Source organism: Filicampus tigris, chromosome 13 (genome assembly GCF_054856515.1).
Source record: "Filicampus tigris isolate MCC_2025a chromosome 13, RoL_Ftig_1.0, whole genome shotgun sequence".
Taxonomy (NCBI): domain Eukaryota; kingdom Metazoa; phylum Chordata; class Actinopteri; order Syngnathiformes; family Syngnathidae; genus Filicampus; species Filicampus tigris.
The window spans coordinates 18,861,501-18,885,430 of NC_141229.1; the positions used below are offsets into that span (position 1 = coordinate 18,861,501).

A 23,930-nucleotide genomic window follows, 5' to 3' on the forward strand; every position below is an offset into this window, starting at 1 on the left:
ATGCGGTACTGATTACTCTAGTTAAGTACAGTACTGTACTGCATTGGTGTTAGAGTATTTTTTTCAACAGTATTTGGACCATGTTTGTTATACTGTACTGTATTTTGTTCATATACCTGTACTTTATAGTGCAGTTTTTAATAAAATGTTTATTATTATTATATTGCTTGTGTTGTTGACTTGTTAGACAGGTATTTTGTTAAAATACTTGCACGTTTACACAGGACATGTACCGTAGTCGTTTCCCACATTAAGGAAATTCCGTTATAAGGAAAGATTGGACTATGCAAATATGATTCCTTACTGGAGAATACTTACTGTAATATATATTTCCAATGTCTTTGGAAAAATGTTCCATGTATATCATTTATCTACAAATACAATATGCAGGGACGTACTGCTTATACAGATGGATGTTGTTTCAGTTAGTCATCATATTTTTTGTTTTAAATACAGAAATTTGTATTCCATTTCTTCAACAAAAATGTTTTTTCCAGTTTATTTTTTATGATTTTGTTCATTTTTGCTTATTATTTAATTGAGCACAGTTACCTCAAAATGTCGTATTTTGTTTCCGTCGTAGTATTTTGAAGTTGAATCTACAGAATTTTTTTTCCCCTAACCTGTAATTGCTTGTTCAATTTTCTTTTAATAGAAAACAGGACATACTGGGTCAGATCTTATCAATGGAAAATCTTCTCCAAGGGATGCCTCGCGACTTGGGCCCTCCTCCAGAGCCAGTTCTGTCCCCCCCATTCCTCAGGACTACCCATCTTCAGCCCCTTATCCCAGTCACCATGGAAGTAACAGCTCAGTGCCCCCTTTGGTTCCTCCGTCACTAGGCTTGACCTCAACTTCTGTGCCAGGGCAAGGCCATCCCCGAACACCTGCCAATCTTTCTCTGAAACCAGCAGAGGGTGGCCCCAGCGATGGCCCCAAAGTGACCTGCCATCAGTGTGCTAAGCAGTTTATGACCAAGCCACTGCTTTTTGGCCAAAATGTAAGATAAGTGCTATTCCCTCAACATCTTCATCATTTGAACTCCAGAACTGTTGTGTAATCGTACCATTTATTTTCCCTTGCAGGATCGGATTTCTGTGTTCTGCTCTTCGATATGTTGCGACGTGTATAAAATACATAACAATATCCTGGCAATGTGTGAAGTTTGTAGGCGGGACAAGGTGCCATTTGACACAATCCATTACAATGGAAAAGACGTTTTCTTTTGCAGTAAACGTGAGTCGGCATTAATTCTTGACATTTTTCCATCCAATTGAAAAACCAAGCATAATTTGCATAATGTTACAATCCACATGTTTTCCATTATGCAAATTGGGCTTGAGCATTCCACTGCTTCTGACCTGATAAGGCTGGTGACTTTTCCCAACTCTTGTGTTTCAGACTGTAAACAAAACTTCAAAATTTGCATAACATCTCGTAACAAGGATCCACCCTGCCGTCCCTGCAGCTATTGCTATAGCATTAGCCAAAAGATGTTGCATAGTCACTATGGAGGCAAGCTGGAAGAGTTCTGCAAACCCCTCTGCATGTCCCAGTACACTGTACTCTATTATGGGGTAAGGAGATAGACCTGTATTTTGTTTTCAAAAACAATCTTAACCTAATTGTACCTTATATCAATCAAGAATCTGAGCAAAATGAGTTTTTATATTATTTTATCTTTTGATTAATTTGACATCAGTCACTATTAGGGGTGTAACGGTACGCTAAATCACGTTTCGGTTTCGTTTTTATGGAAACTTTGGTTCATTATATTTTCGGTACAAATTTCGTTTTTTGTTTTTTTTATTTGATCTTGAAAAGATGTCAAGTAAACTACTTTTTTTCGAAAAGATAAATAAAAGCAAACCATTTGGGTGATATTCTAAGAAATAAAAAAATACATGAATAATAAAGATCTCTTAATTTTGTAAATTATTAAGACACTGAAATCTTTAAACACTCAGCAGCAACAGCCTATGACACATCTAAGTATTCAAGTTAATCACAAATTGTCATTACAGTACATATATGCACCTTTTATGATGAAAAAATACATACAATAACAGTTACAATTATTGCTAACTAAAAAATGCAGTAACTTTAAAAAGTCTATGAAATTGTATACACTTTGTAAGCATTGAAATCTTTGACTGTTCAACAGCATATTGCTACAATATGATAAATCTCGCTATTTAAGTTTGACGTTTTTGCTCCCTCGTCTAAGAAACATTCTCAGTCGGATGATGCCGTGCATGTTAGACGTGCTACCTGCCGCCCATCTCATGTAGCAATGTCGGCACACAACTTTCGGACTTAACCACGTACCTTTCCCCATCGGCGATTTTTACCAGGACAGCCAGAATGTTCCCAAACAGGAGACCGCAGTGTATGGGGGGACCTTCGAGCTCTGGCTCTTTTCTGGCTCTCACTGTTGTGCCGCCACTCTCCTCTCCCGCATGCAACAGTCAATAGCGCCCGTGCGTAAGCTCGCGCTAATAAGTGGACCGAACCAAACGCAAGTGGACCGAACCGAACATGCCATACCGAAACGTATTAACACACCCACGTGTACCGTTACACCCCTAGTCACTATAGTGATCAGTCTGACGTTACCACTCTGTTGTACAGATGGGTCGATGTGACAGTTGTAGGAAGCAGGGCTACTTAAATGAGAAGCTGCAGTACATGGGTTCAGTGCGGAACTTCTGCAACCTGACCTGCTTACTCGGGTACTGCTCCCTGAATTTTCAGTCGAACCAGCACACTCCAAGCAACGGTACTGGAGCAGAGCCACCTCATGGTAAGATATGTTGACGTGTGAAGTCAAAATTGCCTATTGGTTGGTGAGGAACTGAACATTATTGTGTTGCATGAAGTAGTTGTAAAGTGCCTTCCTTGACACGCTGCAGACCTGTTGGCCATCCACTCCATACCGCAGAGTTGGGAAAAGCACGCACATTCTGTACTTGAGTAGAAGTACAATTACATGTGTAAAAGTTCTCATTCAAATAATTATTCAAGTAAAAGTCATAAAAAATACAGGTTCTGAAATGTACTTGGAGAGTAAAATTCAAAAGTATTTTTACCAGATGTTTCCTCCTTGCATCATACGTTTTTAGGTAGGGATGTTCCGATAGGGTTTTAAGACACAGATACGATACCGATAATGCATGAGTGATATCGGCCGATACTCCGATCACATGGAATACCTTTATGTTTTTCCATTTATTTATGGTGACTGCTATTATGCAATATTATCTGAAAAAAAAAACCAGCCATATTATTGCCGTAATTTTGACAAAAATCTATATATATTTTCAAAAGCATGTGGAAATACAAAACCGCTGCTGGCACAATACAACAATTACAACACTGCACGCAGGCTGGTCTCTCATGGCTGTAGGCTGCGAAGCATGAGCTGCGGGTCATCCGATTTTTTGATCGGCAAAAGGCTTTGATCAATCATGCCGATCACGTAATTTTTCCAGAAAATCGGCCGATCATTATCGGTGCCCGATCGATCGGACCATCCCTATTTTGAAGGTTATTAAACTTGAACGATTGTCACCAAACACACCCTTAAAACTGGTTCTGGATTGGTTTCTAAACTGTGAATCGAGCAAGTAGAGCCAACTCTTCCAACTCATAAGAATCTTTTTTTCTTTTGCAAATCAGCACTTTTATAGTAGTTCAACTAAACTAGCCACCCATCCATTATCCGATCTGCTTATCCACACAGAAACAAAAACACAATTCACATGTAGTTAACTATTATCTCCTAAGAGATACATTAAAGAATCAAGTGACATATGACTGTGCATTCTGTGAACAATATGTGTTCTGTAAGCAATATAAGGCTGTGCATTCAGGAAACATTAACAGTAAAATGCCATAAGCTCTGTATCCACATTAGCTGCTCAATGCAAATGTTATTTACCATATTATAAGCCCCTACTTTTTTTTCCCCCCACACTTTGAACCGTGCGCCTTTTGATATTTTTCCAATTGAGTTTGTCCTTCACAGATATGAAGGGAAGACTAGATATGTAACCGCGCTGTAGCAGGACACCTAACCGTGCTAAAAGTGCCTGCGTGGCGATCTCAACCGATTTTCACAAGGTTTACCTTTGTCAATGCGAAAGAATGTGCCATCAATACAGAACCTTGATCTCTTGTGTATCCCTCAAATCAGCATACCGTGAGATTCTGTGGGATGTTCAATTGAGTGATGGCATCTTTTGGGTTGTCGAGTGGGGGCGGTCTCCTTTGGGTGTTTCGCTGATTGGCCCACGACACCTCCAGAGGGTTCAGCAGTGAAACCGTGGAACCCAGCGTCCCAGCGTCACTCCCGAGATGTGGAAAGAGATGAAAAGTCAACAAATATTTTACCTGTGAAATGTCATTCCCACTCTCCATTGTTGTGATTGTACGGCTTTGCATGTAACCCTTTGCAGCCCAATTTGTCGGCAACCTTGTTCTTTCACATGGAATGTGCTGGCAACTTTGCCCATACAAATTCAGTGGTGCCGTAAGCAATATGTACTTATGTTAATTTCTATGTTCTTCTGTGTGCCATTGCGTAGCCCTGCCTTTTCCGCATTTTTCAGACAATTGCATGTAATGTCCTAACAGTGACAAAGACATTTACAAGCTACAGGACCGGAAATAACACTCCATATTATTGGAGGAGCTTGGAACCAGTTCTCTTGTGGTTACGGACTCTTTTCTTCCTCTTTTTTTTTTTAACCGTTGTCATGCATTAAAAACTAAAATGACAACCCTGTTTGAAAATCTACCAAGTAAAAAGTACAGAAATGTGTTAATGTAACAAGTAAAACTACAACGTTTTCGTACACAACATACATCAGCACCGGAACCCGTTAGGGCAGGGGTCTTCAATCCTGTTCCTCTGGGGCCGGTGTCCTGCCTGTATTCCACCTCTTCCTGCTGCAACTCACCTGATTCATATGATCATGATTGGTATCCAGCTTCTATAGGCCTTGCAGAGGATTTTCTTCCTCTGGTAGCTGAGAAAAATCAAGGTGCCTACCAAGACATTGGTGCAGTTGTACATGGCCATCATCGAGTCCACCCTCATCTCCTCCATCACTGTGTGGTATGCTGCTGCCAGGGACAGGCACAGACTGCAGCACACTGTGCACGCTGCTGAGAAGGTGATCGGCTGCAAGGTCCCATCCATTCTAGATCTCTACATGTTCAGTACCCAGGGACGTGCAGGTTGGATTTCAGCTGACTCACCCTGGACACAACCTGTTAGACCCACTTTTCTCAGGCAGGAGTCTACAGTCCAATTGGACCAGAACCTCCCATCGCATGAACAGCTTCGTCCCCTCGGCTATCAGATTCATGAGCACTAAATAAGTCGGTTTCTCTTAAAACTTGAGACCTACACTGGATGTGTATTGCACATTGTTCATGTTTCTTTTTTCTTTTTTTTTTTTGTAGTCCGTTATTTTTGTTTTTACTATTTGTGTTTCATGTTGCCCCATCGGACCGAAAATAAAATCGTACTTATTATATTTGATTCTGATTGTGATACTGCAAGGTATTTAAAATGAGTGATTTAAAATGTCCAATTTTTTTTGCTCTTATTCCAGCTCCAGCCCAGCCTCATCACTCCTCAAAAGCTAACCCAGTCATTGCTGATGTCGTGTCACTAGCAAATGGCTCTGCAACTCAGCCCAGTGTGCCGTCGGATGTCGCGCTGACTGGTTAGTTGATTTATGTGTTGACACGTCATGGTGCCAGCTCGCACTGGGCAGTTGATCCTATTTGTTATTTATTTAGATTGTTTTTTATCAATCAGTTGATAAATAATTGATTTCTTTCGAGTCCGTGTTTGCAACAATGTTTCGGGACTGTTTTCATACAAGGCGACTAGCAATTTATTAATCACTGCTAAGAAATAGACATGAATAAAAAACAAAATGGTTTCAAATTAACAAAGATAAATACTTATTTTGCATAATATCATTGTTGTGGGTTAAAAGCCCAAATGCTCGCAGAAAATCTGAAGCCCAATTGTCATTTTTCTTCCACTCCCTCCAGGTTTACTCCGTTGCAAGCCTGTGTACTGGTGTCAGTCATACCATTAATTTAAAATACTTAAATACTACCCATGTTTTTCTTTTTTTTATTGCAGGTGGACTTCCAAACTCTAATGTAGATGGCAAGGTTCTTGATCATGTATGTATTGTATCCTCTAAAGAAATGAGTACCTGTTACAAAGAATAAAAGACAAACACTACAAATCTTTGTTTTTGCTCCTAAAATGTGCAGGCCAGTACTCAAACAGATACCATGCGAGGGCCCCCATCCTACCGACGTCAAATGAAGAACAAGTCTGTTCTTTGCCGGCCATTCACGATGGATCAAGAGAGCTTATGCGTACTTCTCCAACCATCCACGAATTCTTCAGGTAAATTCAGAACAACACCGTTAAGTATGTCTTGCCTTATGTGACCCACCATGTCAAAAATGAGTCACAGTAACCCAAATTTCCAAAATTAGGTTTTGACATAGTCAAAAAGAGAATGATCCAGGTTTTATACGCATCCTGGAACACCTGACAGGTGATTGATCAATTTGACCAAAAAGTAAAATGTCCCAGAAAATTATTTGTCCTGCCTCTGCTTTTCTCTTGGATTTATGGATGAACGCAAACGGGTTAATCAGACATGTATGTCTATTTTCAGCTCCCTTCAATAGGCAACATTGAGCTGTAGTGCGTTTCTGGTTCATCTCTGCCTCTATTTGGCACAGCGCTCCACGTGACACTACCAACCTATCAAATTGCATATTCCCTTAGAACAATTCTGCTGCCCTGTGTTTACATATGACTTTGTTGCTAGATTTACAGATTTTTCAGAGCCAAGTAAGGATTTATTTTCTCCAAAGAAATGCTGAAACTGACGACTTTCAGTTCATGAGTGTTGCATCTCGGATGTGAGGTTTTTCTCCCTCTCCCTCTCCCTGTCTCCACTGTTGCATGACAGAGAGCTGGAGTGGCCGTGCCGTCATAGATCTCTGGTTTCACTAGAGCCGCAGCAACCATGACGACGGCTTTGAGATAGCAATGGGTAGCAAGTAGTCTTACTAGGCCACGTTTCACTCAGTATTTCTTGCAGTATTACTTGCTCCATTGTCTGACAGCAGAAACAGAAGATATGTGAATGAGAAAAACTTAATTTGGAATTCAGCTCTATTAAAATACTGTGTGTGCACAGAGAGTAGAGCTTTGACTTTTGATACAGTTTTTAGCTAGTATTATGCCCCAGGGCTAGTCAAACCCCCCTTTTCAAGAAAATGGTTGATTTCCCTTTGTTGACGGCAGCAAACAAGCTCCGGTTGGACAAACTTCCACTTACGATTATGAAAAAAAAAAAAATCTTTTTAGTTTCTAATGGCTTATAGGGATGCTGCGATCGATCGGCCACTGATTGTGATCCGCCAATTTTCGTGAAAAATGATCCGTGATCGGAATATTTGATCATAGCCTTTTATTGCCGATCAAAAAATCGGATCACCCACAGCTCATGCTGCACAGTCTACAGCTAGGGGAGGCCAACCTATGTGCACTGTTGCATCACCGGCTCCTGTTGCAATACTGTCACAACGCAGAATAAGTGACATTATTGCCACAGTGGGACACATAGTGGGTCATATTTTTAAAATATGCAGATAATCAATGTGATCAAAATCGGTATCGGCCGATCGCACTCATGGATGATTGGAATCGGTATTGGTGTCATAAAACCCTGATCGGAACGTCCCTTATGGCTTAACTAGAATCCTGTGTGGCATTGTATCCAAACGGTTTTCCCACCTTTTGGTGCTGTAAATCTTTATTATGAAGTTGCAGGCTATCTAGATGTGTTACACATTTGTCGCCATGACTCCTCTTGTTCTTCTTTTTACATTTCTTCTGCTTTCTTTGGTGTTTGGCAAATACTTTTGGTGCATTACCACCGGGGAAAGAAGATAGCAGTAATGCACAGAAAATCAACACGATTACGGAAGGAGGATTTTTGGTGTCACTCCTAGCGCTAATCTTAATAAAGTACATACAAGTTGCACCTGACTACAAGTCGTATCAGCTATACTATGAAAAAATAAGTGTGACTTATAGTCTGAAAACTACGGTAAAAGTCATTAATTGATTGTTTCCAACTACCTGTTTCAACAATTTCAATAGTTTTGTTCAGGCCTAGATAGACCAAAAAGACGTTGGCCAACAGTGACAGACGCTTACCCCCTGTGCCGTCCGGCCGGCTGTCGACACGTCACGCTGGAAAAACATAACGCAATGACAGACAGTGACGCTGACCATGAAAATACCTTCTGCGCATGCGTGAGATGTAATACCCTTCCATACCATCGGCGGCGGTAGTCACTATTTCTCATCGTTAGAAAAATCCAACCGGAAAGCTATTGACCGGGGACGGATTATAAAAACGTAAACAATGCATTCAGCTATATTCTTCGCTGACAATGAACTCTGAACAGTTGACCCTCCGGTTGCTGGACGGCCCGCTTTACCTCTAATCCTTTTGTCTTACTATTCTGTATGTCATTGTGATACAGCCATGTAAACGAGGAGTGACGTTAAATTTGTAAACAGCCAAAAGATGTCATTAAATTACATCAAAGAGCAATATCTTGTGGTTGTCTTCCTTCATCTTGGGTTCTCATTTAACTTTTCCTTCAAGTGGTAACCAAGCAGTGAATGTTGCCCCTATGCGTGATGAGACTGTAACAGACGCTGTAGTGCCAAGCTAATCACAGCTGCCTGTCTCCCAGCAGATGATATCACATCAAATGACTGCGAAAAAGCTGTTAAAAAGATGAAGACAGACCAGGAAACGGGTGAGTGGCTTCCACAGTTCTTACTCAGCTATGGTAAGACCTCATCTAACAAGCGTCAATGTTCGGTGGGCAAAATGTTTCAGCGAGGAAGCTGACTGCACAGCCGAGTGTGGCCGCATTGGAACGCACCATTTTGGCTGTTATGTTCCAAATTGGACAGCGTGTTCTAGGTCAAAAACTGGGGCCATTCCTCATCCAAATAAATGTGCATGTCTACTCATTCCCACTTCAGTCTCTGTAAATATCCTGACTGGTGTTTAATGCCTCGCCCATTCTAACCGTGATCAACAGAGAGAAGCAGTGTTTTTTTTTTTGTTGTTTTTTTAAGCAAAGAAGCAGTGTGCGCTCGTCCCAGCACAAATCTATGTAGCTCTGCTCACTTCCACATTTCCTCATTCTCATATAGATCAGCCACAGAGAGGTTAATCCTTTTGATATTTTGAAGTTGGCATTAGTAGGGACGTTCACATAAATTTAGGTGCCAATTGATCACCGTTTTTGGACGGTATAAGCAATGAAAGTACAACGATTTCCAATGGAGAGTTTGGAATCGGTCCCTCCAGTGACTCCGACCGAACATGGATAGAAAAAAAAGAGGCGTTACTCATGGAGTCACTTATTTCTTAATTTCTCCCAAATGTATTGATGAAATAGAAAATGACAACTCTTTTCATTTTCCTGAACAAAAAATATATGAAATGAACTTGTGAATACATGGCCATCCCGACCCAACCACTCCTTTAAGTAAAAGTTAAGAAGTACAGTCTCTGAAATAAAGTACAAAGTAGAATGTAAAAAAATGAATTGTTACTGTCAACAAATTGTCGTATGTGTTTGTGTATTTTTGCTTTGTTTTGAATAGATTCAGTTTTGTTTCATGTGGTGTCTTGTTCCCAGAGCCATATCGCCTATGTGACGGACCAGTCCGGCTATGACGGATGCCCATTTTGTAGGCAATAAACGATAAACAGGAAACTTAAAAAAAACAAGTCAGACTTAGCACAGTCGGAAGCCCCCCCCATGCGATCACCGTGACATGGCAGCATCAACGGCCGGCGTACCCTTTAAATGAGGGTAGCCTCAACGGCCGGCGACTCCTTTTAAATGCAGCGAGACTTATTTTTCCGTTCCATTCCATCCTGGATTGCCCTGGATTACTCAACACACTTCGAACCCTTGGCACAATTTGACCCATCACTGTAATTAACATAAATAGATTATAATTAACCTAGGGCTGTTTGATTTTGCCTAACAAGAAAATCGCGATTATTTTGTCTCAAACACGATTTTACGATTACAATTACGATTTCTTTGTAAAATAAAAAAAATAATGAAAAATGAAGTATTTTGAATGTCTTTTATTTAAACTTATTTTTTCTTTCTTTGAACTCAAAATGCAGGTTAATTTAACTTAATACACACAGAACAACCCATTGGGATTAACAGCATTTTACTTACACAATAGATTTCAGATCTGTTCTTAATTAAACCAATAATGAAAGAAGAAAGTGCATATACCATCTGAAACGAAATCATCAACATGAGAGAAGTCAAGTCTGTAAACCAAACAGTCTGTCAGCAAGTCATTTTGCCAACCAGCTAGTGACTAGCCTTTCACATTTCTCCCTGGTCTTACTTAAACATAAATCAATGATTAGTGCAAAACTGTCACTCAATACAATGCACTGTCAAGCTTAAAAGTACGTAAGCACCGGCTGGCCAGAGATTCGTTGTAGAGGAGAAAAAAAGGGACGCCTTTCAGACGTTGAGTTACTTGCTCGCGGGTTGTATTGTGCATGCAGGGCACACACTAAACTACAGATCTATATTTGCCCGATTTATTAACCAAACGCTCACTTGCCTGAGCAAATAGCAGAATCGCCGGTAGCCATGGATGGTGTTGTAGTTTTACCGGTATGCGCGCTCGTGGGAGGAAGCAGAAATGCAGAGGAAACTACGGTGGCTTAGATACACCAAAAATAAAAAAAATCGAACTTGAATGTTTTTAACATCGTTTGATCCAGAAAATTCGGTTTCAGTTCAAAATCGCTTAATCGAACAGCCCTAAATTAACTTCTCACATTATGTCAGGCTTTTACGCGATCCAAATGTTTCCTTAGCTTTACTAAGTGCTAAACTGCTGGTAAATTAGCTAATGATAATTATATAAAACTTGCATTTTATCTGTATATATGTTTACAGATGAGGCTGACTTTTTTTTTTACAGCAGAAGATGGTATTTTTTTAGGCTTGTACAAGCTATACTTTGTCAAACTATGGGTAGGGAACAGCTTGTGTCTCCATTCCTTTTCAATTAATGAAGTAATATTTTCTTACATTGCTTTTACTTTCATCCAGCTCCATCCCCACCTTCATCAATCTGCTCCACAGAGGAGGACCGAGTTAAGATGCTAATGGTGCCAGTTCCTGTGCCAGTCTTTATCCCAGTGCCTATGAACATGTACACCCAGCACACGCCTGTTCCAATGGCTATGCCTATAACTGTACGTTCCGTAATATTACCTGTCATATTCTATAACATTTGAATGATTAGAAGCATTGTATCCAGATTTCATTATCTTCTCATTTGTTTTACCAGCTTCCAGTGCCCATTCTTATACCACCGCAGAGTAAGGAAGTGACAGATGCAGCCATCCAGTTGGATCCTTGGAACGAAGAGACTGAGAAGCGGGATAATGTTGAGGTCCCCATGGAACACTCGGATCCAGTGCCCGTCGTTGTACCACTACAACAAAAAGAAATGAAAGATGCAGCTGTTCAGCCAGATCCTTTGGAACTAGTGACTGAAGAGCAGAATCGGCCTAAGATGGCATCACAAAATGTGAAAGATGTCGCTGTCCAGTCAGATCCCATGGTCGATGCACAGGTTCCCTTACCCCCTGTGCCGCCACAGAGTACAGATGTAAAAGATGTAGCTGTCCAATCAGAGCCTTGGAATTTGGAAAAGCAAAATGATTTGGATGACTCCAAAGAATATCAAGTCACATCCAAGGTTCTAACACCCATTTTTATGCCACCACCGAGCAAACATGCAATAACCGCTGTCCAGTCAGACTCTTTTGATGTGGAGACAGCTGCAACTGTCCAATCTGATCGTTTGGCTGCAGAGACTGCTGCACCGGTCCAATCAGATTCTTTGGATGAGGAGACAGTTGCCCCTGTCCAGTCAGATCGTTTGGCTGCAGAGACTGCTGCACCGGTCCAATCAAATTCTTTGGATGAGGAGACAGTTGCCACGGTCCAATCAGATTCTTTGGCTACAGAGACTGCTGCACCGGTCCAATCAGACTCTTTGGATGTGGAGACACCTGCCCCTGTCCAATCAGATCTTTGGAATGTGGAGCCTGAAACAAAAATGGATTTGGATGATGCCAGCACAGGTGATGTCCTGACTAATTCTATACAACTCCAACTGTTGCATCTTGATTCCACCAGGTTGCAGTGTGGATGGAATTCTTTGTGCACCCTATGGCTTTTGTGTACAGTATATTGTTGGGAGCATTTCAGAAATGTTTTTTTGAATGTTGCTGTTTTTTTCCACCGTTGATAACACTGGTCAAGTAGAGTTATTTTCTGATATTGATTATTTCTGTTTTTGACTCTCACTCTCACAAGCTCTTTAACTCAATCAGTAGCAGACATTTTCAGACCCACTTTTAGGCTAACGTTTGAAAAAATTGGGGAAAAATGTAAATAGGTTCCTGGGATTGAATGGCTGGACTGTGAAAAAACATAAATATGTCTTTGGGATTGAATGAATTTTAATGTATGCAGCAATGAAGCACTTACCATTTTATATTTTTCCAATGGTATTTTACAGGTCAGGATAAAAGCACATCAGAAGTGGTCACTCCAACAGTCCATCAAGTTGGGGATAGTCCAAACCCAGCACAAACCAAAATTCCTCCTTCAGTAACTTCAGCAAGGAAAAAAGAGGCAAGTCGTACACCGCGTAGAAACCAGCCAAGAGCTAAACCGACAACAAGTGAGCACCAAGAAACAATCCCTGCTGAACAACAGCCTCCCTCCTCCCCAATGACTGATTTGGAGTATGACTTCCCAATGGGTGAGATATGAATGAGTTTAACAGTTGCTAATGCTGATTATCACTATGCTACAAATTAAAAGTTCCCACTGTGTTAGGCCGGGCAATGCAAAAGTTGAGTGAAACCTCCAGTCAACCGCTGCTAAAAATATGCCACTAGAACAGGGTTTGCCATTTAGTTCTCACTGAGGGCCAAATTGCGTGGAAGGTTTTTTCCCCCTTTATTTTTTTTATTGTACACTTATTTCAAAAAATGCAACAACCTTAACAATGAGCCAGTTTTCATGCACACCAAAAATATTTTCAGATTTATGAAGTTATGCGTTTAACACCTATGTTTCTTCCCAATACTGTGATTTCATAATGCACGTGAACCTGTTTCATTCATTTACATTTTTGTGCAAAGAGTACAAATAATGAGTCAATAAGTTTAATAAATAGGTATCCAAACATGCATCCATCAAGCACATTTTTTTACAGTAAAAAGTGGAGAAAGGCCTGTCATTCCAAGCCCAAGGGCCAATGCTTGAGGTATGAAAGCTAACTAAATACAGAAAAAGATGATGATAGTCAGAAATAACTACTGTTTTGTTGTTGTTGTTGTTGTTGTTTTTGTTTTTATAACTATAAGTCGCACCAGTAAAAAAAAATGCATTATGAAGAAGGAAAAAAAACACAAGTTGCATTTCTAGAGGAAAGTTACTTTAAAAAAATGAAGAACAGTAGAGCTGGGACTCGCATCCAAAATCATAAATGGAAATAAATGTCTCTTTCCTTATGATGGAAATAAAATTGTATATGCTAATTTAAGTAGAGCTGTAAATACAAATAAAGCTGATTCATAGCCAACACAATATACAAATAGAGTACTGAAGGTCCTAAAATATAACAGCACTATTGCCAAGATTGAATAGGCTAGTTGTCAAAGTCAACAGTTGGAAACCAGATGCATTTTTTAACTCTGTTTTAAATTAAATTTACTCATATTGCCAGGGGTGCACATAATTGTTTTCATGCGGTACTCGCATGAGTACCAGGAGATTGTCTTTGGTACTCACTAGTGGTCTAGCAGATCACATAAATCACGGTTCGGATTGGTCATGGATTATGAGTTTTTTATATGAGAAAAAAGAAATACAACTTTGTCTTCATTTATTTTATAAAACGCTTTTGCCCATAAAAAAGAAAAAAAATCAATTCCTAATGTCTAATTTGGCCGTTTCGGATTTAAGAACACAATTGAATGCAATTTTGTAAGTGGTACAGTGTATACATTTCATGGTATCCCGCCAGACATTTTGAGCTGAATGTTTTCTTACAATTACTAGGCAAATGTGTTGTTATAAATTAAATGAAGACATAGTTTTATTTTTATTTTTTTCATAATAAAAAAGACTTGAAGTGCAATTTAAGGCACCTTTCTTAAAACATCGACAGCACATTACAAAGTAATCTAGGTTGAAAGAGGTAAAAAGAAAAAAAAAAGTACCGTAAGCCAAGGAGAAGCTGTTGAATTATCAGATAATGATAACAGCTGCTAGCTACTAACACTGGAGACTTGTGCCGTATCATACAATGACAGCGTAATTAACCAGCGGTTTGTTCGTGTCCTAAATTAGCGACTGAATATGAATTCGAGACAGCGTTGTGTTGGTGTTAGCAGCAACTTAGCAAGCATTAAAACTGTTGATACGTTGAAAACGGAAGTCAATTAGCAAGCCGTTACGCCACCACACAGGCCAACTTAAAAGTAAAGGTTTACTAAGGCTATTGCATTGGCATTCATGACTTAATATATTATTTTTTAAGCATTATTTTGAAGTTAGTGATCTTGAGGGTATTCAACTTCCTCTACTGAATGCGGACTAATCACGTTGCCTTATTGTGAATGTGAACGCATTTTTTTTTTTTTTTACCAACCCTTCTGAGGATCGTGCCCATTCCTGAACCGATGCTTGATCCTTACCAATCAAAGATGATTTCTTACACTGCACCACTAGTGTTTTTTTTTTTGTTTTGTTTTTTTTACCACTAGTGTGTACAGGTACGCAAATGCGCGTCGTGACACAAATGGCAGTACACATCAATGATTTCTGTTGTGCATGCGTACCTGCGTACCAGTTATGTGCACCCCTGCATATTGCATTCTGTTCTTAGTCATGTCAGTGTGTACTTTTTTTTAATACCAGTTAAGGTTTAGTACCGGTTGGTGTTCAACAAGACCGGAAGTTTTGCAAATAACGACGTTAGAGTTCAACATCATCGTGTTTCCACAGCAATTGAAAACATCAGATCCTATTACATATGTGTGATGATTACTCACTACCAGCCTTTGGACTTTCATGGTGATGTGAAGGGGTGCAATATGTGTAAAAAGAACAAAACTACAGTGGAAGTGAAGTAGGTTAACTCACATTCACTGAAATAAGGTACCATGGTGACCATACACATTCCCACTTGATAACAGCACTAGCATGGTATTTTGTTTTATCCTTTAGTTCTTCTTCTTACACTTTTATTAAATGTTTACAATGGCAATGAAGTATGATCTGTGAGATAATGGGAATGACATTACTATTATCCATTTGTGATACATCACTGGAGTTAAGTTTGATAAAGGCAGTTTTTAAGTCCAAACAAATCAGACTCTGGAGAGCCGTTTTTGACTTCAAAGCTTTCTGCTGTCAATCAGGAACATGCTCAATATCCTTGTTTAGGACTATTTCATCACCAACTGCTATTTAATAGTCAAATGCACATTTGGGAGTTTTAATTGCCTGTATCCAAGTAATATAATAGAATTTTTGTTGTTTTTAAGAAATGCTCGATCTGAAGCCATCAACCCCTCAGCGAGGAGTGAAGAGGCCTCGAGAAGTTTTCTCTGGTCGGAAACGGGTAAGATAACAACTCTGACAGGGTTGACATATAGTATAGTCCCTCTCATATCAGCCTCCGATATTGTCAGCCTCTTCAAATAATGGCCTAAGTCATATTTTGACAACAACAAAAATGCCTTAGCATCTCCTCAGAGTGTTGGCCACCTCTGCTAGAATCAACTACATCCTTTAGTTCAACAGACCATTCAGTTATACTCCCGTAATGAAATTATTAACCCATTAAAGCCTAAAGCTCCGAGCTCAACAGCTCCCCAAAACCTAAGGTCGTCTTTGGAATGACCCTTGAAAATCTGAGGTTTTCCCAGAAATTCAACACCTACAAAATAATTAATATCTCAGCCCCTGTAGCAGATAGAAACATCATTCCAAAATAATTTGAGAGTTTAGACCTGTGGCTTTCACACAGACCCGAGTTTATTCATTTTTACTGTTTCAATCAAAGCTGTAAAAATTAACGTCTCAGTATAAGAGAAGCACTGTTTTTAATTTTCAAAATGGAGTGGTCATTACCATCCTCTATTTTGTTACAAAGACGTCGATATTGTCATTGTCTACAAACATATATCTTAACCATATATCACGCTTGACTGGTTCCACCAGTTCAAAGTCCACAATCGCGCCGTCTATATCACTGCCGTTGCTCATTTCAGAGCTCCCGCGATCAAGGGCGACTGCCTTTATGAATCGAAAGAATTCCGGAACATCCTCCGCGGGCTCATGGCACCGTCACGTGTATATTCTGATGCTTTTCATTGGTTAAAAGCAGAGCTGGGCACTTGACCCTTTTTTGCCGGTCCGGCCGCGACCCTCCACCCTTGACCTGGGTACCCTTACGGCCGCAAGATGACTAGACTATGCATATAATTTTATTGCCAAACTAGTTTGCTTTTGAAGCAGCAACGAGCTGCGTGCTGCATCCTCTCCGTGTGGCAAACTGTATGTCATCGCAACATGTGTCATAATGGACCGATCAGAGCAGCAACAACTCCTGATGTGTGCGTGGCATGTGTTGCAGACCTGTCGCCAACAGCACAATGCGTCGGTCATGTGAATCAATGCGGCAGTTGTCGCTCGCGCCGACACGGGAGAAGAAAGAAGCCTAAAAAGAAGCCTTTCACTGAGTAGGCTGAGATGAAATTTGGCCACCTCGCGACCACGTCAAACGCATGAGGGCCGATTAGTGGGCCGTACTAAAATCCACTTCCGGTCATGCTTAGTCCTGCCATTTTTTTAAATTTCTCACCCGACGCCAGCAACCCCCCGCCCCAAAAATGGGCATCCGGCCGGGACGGAGGGTCCAACGGGTCCAGCCCAGCGACGGACTGCCCAGCTCTGGTTAAGAAACAGAGAATTGGATTAAAACATTGAAAATGACGTATATGCTCTCCAGGCTTTAAGGGTAGAAAGAAGCAACAGCGCTCCCGGCGCTAGTGGTAAAAATGCGGTTATGCATGCATGCATGCATGCATACATACATACATACACATACACACACATATATATATATACATATATATATATACATATATATATATATACATATATATATACATATATAAATGAGGATGCTGATGCTATATGTATGGTCTTCTAAGTTGAGATAAAGTTTTGCTGCTGGCTGCATTACAAGTTGGTTTTCAAATTGTTTTTACCTTGAATTGCTCCTGGCAGCAGTCAAAGAAGAATGGAGAGTTACATAATAAATAGCTGACGTGAGGCTGAAACCTCCTATGTCAAAATTTGGTTAATTCCATCTTTCTGCCCACAATTGGTCAGTCCACAGTTATGTGCTGATTTTACAAATGATTGAGCAACCTAAAGCGTTGACAATGGCTTGCTCTCCTTGGCAATGCAATGTCAATGGCTGAACACACCTGCCAGGTTTTTTTTTTTTTTTTAATTTCCTGAAAAATGATGATTTTTGAGGTAGAAGGATTCTGCCCAACGCTAGCTAAATATGTATCCATGAAGCTCATCAGTGAGCAGAATTCAGTGTGCCTGTTTTGTGCATGATCTCCATGCAATCGTTTTGCTGAACTGCCCATGATTCATTGCATTTCTGTTGACGCAGGGTCGAAGGCGAACTGGCCCGAAAGATCGTAGCGCTGTAGTGACTCCAGTCACCTTCAGTTTGAACTACATGTATGGTGTTAAAGCATGGAAGAGCTGGGTGCAGCAACACAACACGCATTCTCGGAGATGTGAGCAAGAATACGAATGTTCTTCTGTTGCTTTTATTGGATTTACAGTATTTAATCCTTTTGGTTTCTTCCATTTCTAGCCAACCCAGTGGTTGTTAAAGAGGAGATTCTTCAGTGTGATTCTGCTGAGCTGAGCTATGCTCTGTCTTGCTTTATCAAAGAAGTGCGTAGACCGAACGGCGAGGCCTACAGCCCTGACAGCATTTTCTACCTCTGCCTTGGGATACAGCAGGTACATACATTAATTGTGAGCTTCTTTTCTTTGTTTCACTTCATCCTGACCTTTTGTCTTGTTTGCTTGTTTGTTTCCCTCAATGCGGACAGTATCTATTCATGAAGGGCCGCATAGAGAATATTTTCACAGATGAGCTGTACAGTCAGTTTGCAATGGAGATCTCTGGGATGCTGCGACTCTGGAAACCTAAACAGCTGCCCAATGGTATGTTCACTGATGGCAAAGCCACACATAACATGACCAGCTGTAGTAGACCTACTTTATTGTACTTGAAGCACCCAGAGCTGAGCAAATATGCGTCCTAGTATTAGCACTAGGGATGGGAATTTCGACTAATTTGCCCGCCGACTAGTCTCAAATTTTATTTGCGACTATTCGACTAGTCTATGGGCAAGAAAACTAATAAGAAATGTAATACATTGAATTCAAAGTTTAAAATGCCAATGTTTTGTGCATTTACAGTAGGGGCTATTTAAGCCCAAACATTAAGGACAGTTTGTTAATTTAAATTCTATTGATGTAACAACAACTGACTGAATAAAAGTGAACAATTGAAAGAGAAATACATTTCTGATACATTTGCCAATGCAATGTATGTATGCATAACGGGCGTCCGTCAGTGACGCATGGACGGACCGGTCTGTCACATAGACGAAATGCCCAGCTTTGCTTGCCCGTATACTGTAAAAACGATAATCAAATGATTGAAACGCTTCTGCAATATAGGATGGTCGCAAATAAAGACCTGTGATATAGCGGAGTAACACAGCAGTCGGTTGTTACAGAAGCCAATTATGAGCTCAGGGAGCTTGCCAAATGTCAGTGGAGCCCAAATCAGAGTGTAAATATTTGACTGGGCACAATCAGTTTTTAATGTGCTTCAAGTCCTCAAACTAAGCTCTGTATGAGGTACAGTCACTTAACACCAAACCTAATGCAATTTACTGAGGTCTTTCCCATTCCACTCTCCCCCTCCAGGTAGCCCCGTGTCCTCTCGAGTTGAGGAGTCCTTCCTGTGGGAGTGTAAGCAGCTGGGCGCTTACTCCCCCATCGTGTTGCTCAACACGCTTCTTTTCTTCTACACCAAGAACTTCCACTTTACCACCTTGGCGCAGCACCAAAGCCTCTCTTTTGCCAACTTCAGTTTGCACACGAAACCCTGCAGTCGAGCGGGCAAAGTCCTCTACCTCAGATACCAGCGAAGCAGTACTGCTACTTCCAGCCGTGGAGAGACGGGTGTGTGGAACACGTCTGCATCTAGACCACCATCATACTTAACATGCTTCAGTTTGATTGCCAGTTCAAGCTCTTTAAATGAACTAGTTTCCTCCCTCAAATGTGAAATAATCTTTGCTGCTCAGAAACATTGAACTTAATGTCACTGATTATTGTTTTTTAGAGCGAATGAAAAAAAGGCAAGAAAAGGAGGATGGGGACATAGAGATGGCAGAAAATGTTACCAATCCTCTGCACTGTCCTGTCAGACTCTATGAGTTCTATCTCTCAAGATGGTAAAACACACACACACACCAACGTGAATGTAATTTATTTGTTTTTATTGTTTATTTGAAAGGGACAATGCACATGGATGATCACTGGTACAATACCTGCATAAATGTGCCAAGTTAGCATAAGCTCATTTACATTCATAGTACCTTGGCAAGTAACATAGAAAAGACATATTAACAATTTAACAATCCTTCAATAATTCAGTAATTCACACTTTGAATGTTATGAAAGAAATTCTGTTCCCTAAAGGAGAGGAGTCAGCTACAGCACATTCATCTTTAGATTTAATGGGATAAAATGACGATGTATAGCCTACCTGAAGGCACCTCTTTTCAAATCTCTCCATCCATCCATTCTTCAATTACCCTAATTTCCCATGAATAACACGCACCCCAGTATAATACGCCCCCCCAAAAATCACCCTTTCTTCTCTGAACTTGTGTATAATGGGGCCCCTCGATTTGCTGGTGCCCTTTATCACAGTGTTCCCAAACCACCGGGCCACGGATGTACTTGGCTGCGGGCCACTTAGAACTGGGCAGCAGCAGAACACGCAGATGAAAAAAAAAAATTACAGTACTTTTGGGTTTATTTATTATCCAAGGCTGAAGAATATTTTATTTTGAAAAGTGACCGGATTCTCCCAGTTACATTTGTGTCTGACAGACGCTTGACACATGTCAAGATGCTACGGTAATTGGCTCGGCCGCGTAAAGCTAATGTTAAACCCGCAAAGCTAGCAAAATGAGTAAGAAACAATGATAAAATGATAGGCTGCCGCAAACAACTTGAAAATAATAGTGTACCAAGGTGCTGATGTCCATGTATTACTGTATTTGCAAAGATTTTATTTTGAAGTCGGCCTCACCACATTGGCTGTGTGTGTAGTACACACATTTGTAACATTAGACATTAAATATGTTGAAATGAAAGTATGCCTTTTTTAAAAAAAAAAAAACAACAACCCCTTGGTACTGGTAAAGATCTATAAAATTATCATTTCTATTAATCTGTGTATACTGTAATATCGTGGGTTGATTTCGATTGTTTTTTGTTTTTGCCCCTCCCCCCAAAATTACGTGTTATCCTCACGAAATTATGGTAACCTAATGCGAATGGTTTCGTGGGAGGAAGCTGTAGTATGGAAGAAAACCCACATAAAAATGTGAAACTACTACAAGGGAACTCAGAGAAAACTGATCAGTTAAGATTAGACTACTTAGAGTCTAATAATAACTACCTCCCCCTGAGTGAGGCAAAAACTTAATCTTACGCTCTCTTTCTCCCTCCCCCCTTAAGCCCACCGACAGCATTGAAGAGGACAGACATGTTTTACCTCCAGCCTGAACGCAATGTCCACACACACAGGTCAGAAACTTCAATTTGTCTAACATTTCAAGTCGCCTGTTTGCTCAACAACGTGGCCTATGTATCTCCTTTGAGACACAAAATACATTTGTCCATATCTGAAGTGATGGTTCACGCCCCTGCTATCTCGTTTTATTTATTTATTTATTTATTTTTTTCCCAGTTTTCCGGTTATACAGTATATTTACTGACTTTAATACCCTCGCATATGAGAAAGGAGGGCCACAGTCATCAATACACTTTTCAGCCATTTAGTAACAATAAACTCCATACAGGAGGACACAGGAGCTGCTGTCGGCCAGACGCATCCAAACAGACTCGCTGATGTCACATGCCACCCCAAGAGGCCCCACCTCTCAAAGGCACATGCATGTCTCTAACTCAGATTCCACAGTTTGTATTTTCTATTCAGATTTTTTGCTTGTGTGAATAGAAAATACCGCACTGTGCTTTTTTGTGGGGTGTCGTCCGATACTTCAAAATGTGTTTAAAAAGTGTCATAGTAACTGTAGAGTTAAAGTGAGTGAGTTAAAATGTGTTTAAAGCAAGATGTCAAACTCATTGTCGACCAGGGGCCACATGCGGCTTCAATTGATGTTAAAGGGAGCCAGACCAGTAAAATGCCAGCATGATTAATATAAATAACAAAAGCTTTTCCCTTTGTTTTAATGCAAAACAATACTGTACACGTACATAAGGAAAATCTTTAGATTTAATGAACTGGCATTTTACAAAATGTTAAAACTTGAGATTCCTTCAGTAAATTGAGCCCGTTTATCCTCTACATTTGTGCATTGTGAATGATCACAGGGATTGGATATATAGGCACAAAACTTAGTCCCAGTTAAATATTTGGAACTGAAAAATGTAGTATTGCACTTTAAAATAAACACAAAAAATACACTTCCATTGTGTTGTTTTACTCTGCTGTCTGCAGCTAGGTCAGTTACAAATCAGAATTGGTTCTCAAATGCCTTACTTGGACAAATGAAGGTTAAACAAATAAATATGAAGTTTTGAAAAGCTAGGAATCCTTTTCACTCCACTTTCTGAATGGATGTAATAAATCTCAGTCCCCCCAAGCAGTGCGGTGGCAGTGTTTGGTGTATTTTTCACTTTCAAATTCACCTGACTTTGGAGTTTTTGTTGTATTTTTATGTAAAATGAAATGCACATTGACTTATCTGATGTAATTATTTTTCTCTCCTTCTTTTCTTTGCCCACAGTTCCCACTGGTATACTTGTCACGCACTACATCACACAATTCTGCAGAGCATGCTCACTCGCATCTTGGCGGTCAAAGAAGTTCAGCGGTAACAGGAGGCAGCCTCCTCTTGGTCGCAGTTTACAGCCTTTTTGTAACGGGAAGGTGTTCCCATGGAATAACGGTCAAGTGTACACGGGCCAGCTCTTGGCTGGATGTGAAGAAGCGGGCCGCCGTGCTGCCGAGGACGTCACAAAGACGATGATTGGACTCTTTGTTGAGCTTACCCGATTGGATGCCTGCCTCCTATCCCGATAAACACTCCTCCAGTCTGCTGGCATCTGCTACTGTTTCAAATGAAAAGGGAGTGTTATGGACTATTTGATTTCTCCTTTTTCTCATCCGTGTTACAAATTTGAACATCAGATTCAGTGGCGGTTCATTTGCGTTGATCGTGCATCCCTCATTACTACGCTGTGCAGTGTGACATTCTATGCATTGTACATGCATCACACTGTGCTATACTGCTGCTGCACCGACGATGATAACCCCCCCCACCCCCCAACGTTTAGGTATCAAGCAACATGGACAGCTGACAGTGTCAATGGATGACATCATTGGAGAATAATGCTTTTTCATATTGTCAGCCAAACTTATTTGAAGGCCATAAACAAAATAGTCGTTATCCAAACCAAACATCATCATGGCTTAGCTTCATTTTTAATTGTGTGTCTCTGATTATATTCTAAATGTTTTTAGAATGGCTAAACCATGATCCTTTGAAGCAGTATTTTTGATGTTCTTTAGTATGCAAATTTTACCAGGATGACGCCAACGCCAGAGACACGACGTTTTTGAATCAGAAAAGTATGCTATACAAAATTATTCAATGGCTTGTTTTGTTTTGGTCACATCAGGTTTTGACAATAAGAAAATTCAAGTACTGTAATGTCACTCGCTGCATGTTGAATGAGGTGGTGTGACACTAGAGGAAACTCAGCGTGCCTCTCACCTTTGATGAATGCGTCATCTGACATATTGCCCAAATCATTCTCTTAGTCCCTTTTGTGGCCTTAATTAGTGTCAAATCACCCTGTCAATTCTTCTTTACATCCATGAGTTCTGCCTGTTTTTCCTGCAGTCCTTCCTCATACTCCTTCTTGTATCCTGTATATATTCATCCATTCCTGTATTCATGTTTGTTTGCTCCCTGTGATGGTGCCATTGTTTTTGTTTAATGGGAGTTAAACCTCCCTTATTTCTTTCTTTTTCACTTTCATGTGGCTTTGCGCTCTTATTAAAAGAGAAGCATTGGTTTTTTTAAGTGTCTGTATAATGGTCTGTAAGGTTTAAAAAATATTTTCAACTGTCAAACATTAAATGATCAAGTTTTTTAGGGTCTGCCAAAAAGTAACAGTGGTGATCATTTCTGCTCATTCATATTCTGAGCATTGTTAAAATGTTTTGTTAAAAGCCCAAAAAAGAAAAAAACTATTAAAGGTACAGTGTGTAGAATTTAGTGCCATCAAGCGGTGAACTGATAAAATGCAACGACCGAAGC

At 40.2% G+C, this 23,930-nt stretch overlaps 1 protein-coding gene across 5 annotated transcripts in view; it reads left to right on the forward strand.

Moving 5' to 3' along the window:
• The window catches only part of LOC147137831 (zinc finger MYM-type protein 4-like), a 46,940-nt gene extending 23,157 nt beyond the window's left edge, over positions 1 to 23,783 (forward strand). The window contains exons 12-31 of one of the 5 annotated variants that reach the window (XM_086049046.1): positions 656 to 1,000; positions 1,086 to 1,236; positions 1,402 to 1,577; positions 2,632 to 2,803; positions 5,622 to 5,735; positions 6,167 to 6,210; positions 6,304 to 6,442; positions 8,827 to 8,889; positions 11,248 to 11,393; positions 11,489 to 12,290; positions 12,731 to 12,976; positions 15,774 to 15,850; positions 17,924 to 18,053; positions 18,134 to 18,285; positions 18,378 to 18,492; positions 19,267 to 19,524; positions 19,688 to 19,799; positions 21,097 to 21,165; positions 21,441 to 21,527; positions 22,392 to 23,783. In XM_086049046.1, coding sequence (XP_085905172.1) covers positions 656 to 1,000; positions 1,086 to 1,236; positions 1,402 to 1,577; positions 2,632 to 2,803; positions 5,622 to 5,735; positions 6,167 to 6,210; positions 6,304 to 6,442; positions 8,827 to 8,889; positions 11,248 to 11,393; positions 11,489 to 12,290; positions 12,731 to 12,976; positions 15,774 to 15,850; positions 17,924 to 18,053; positions 18,134 to 18,285; positions 18,378 to 18,492; positions 19,267 to 19,524; positions 19,688 to 19,799; positions 21,097 to 21,165; positions 21,441 to 21,527; positions 22,392 to 22,482 — 3,489 coding nt within the window. In that variant the 3' untranslated portion in view covers positions 22,483 to 23,783. Of the gene's footprint in view, positions 1 to 655; positions 1,001 to 1,085; positions 1,237 to 1,401; positions 1,578 to 2,631; positions 2,804 to 5,621; positions 5,736 to 6,161; positions 6,211 to 6,303; positions 6,443 to 8,826; positions 8,890 to 11,247; positions 11,394 to 11,488; positions 12,291 to 12,730; positions 12,977 to 15,773; positions 15,851 to 17,923; positions 18,054 to 18,133; positions 18,286 to 18,377; positions 18,493 to 19,266; positions 19,525 to 19,687; positions 19,800 to 21,096; positions 21,166 to 21,440; positions 21,528 to 22,391 lie in introns of all 5 variants that reach the window. The other 4 variants (XM_086049045.1, XM_086049051.1, XM_086049050.1 and 1 more) reach the window with 4 other exon arrangements.
• Positions 23,784 to 23,930: the final 147 nt, after the last annotated feature.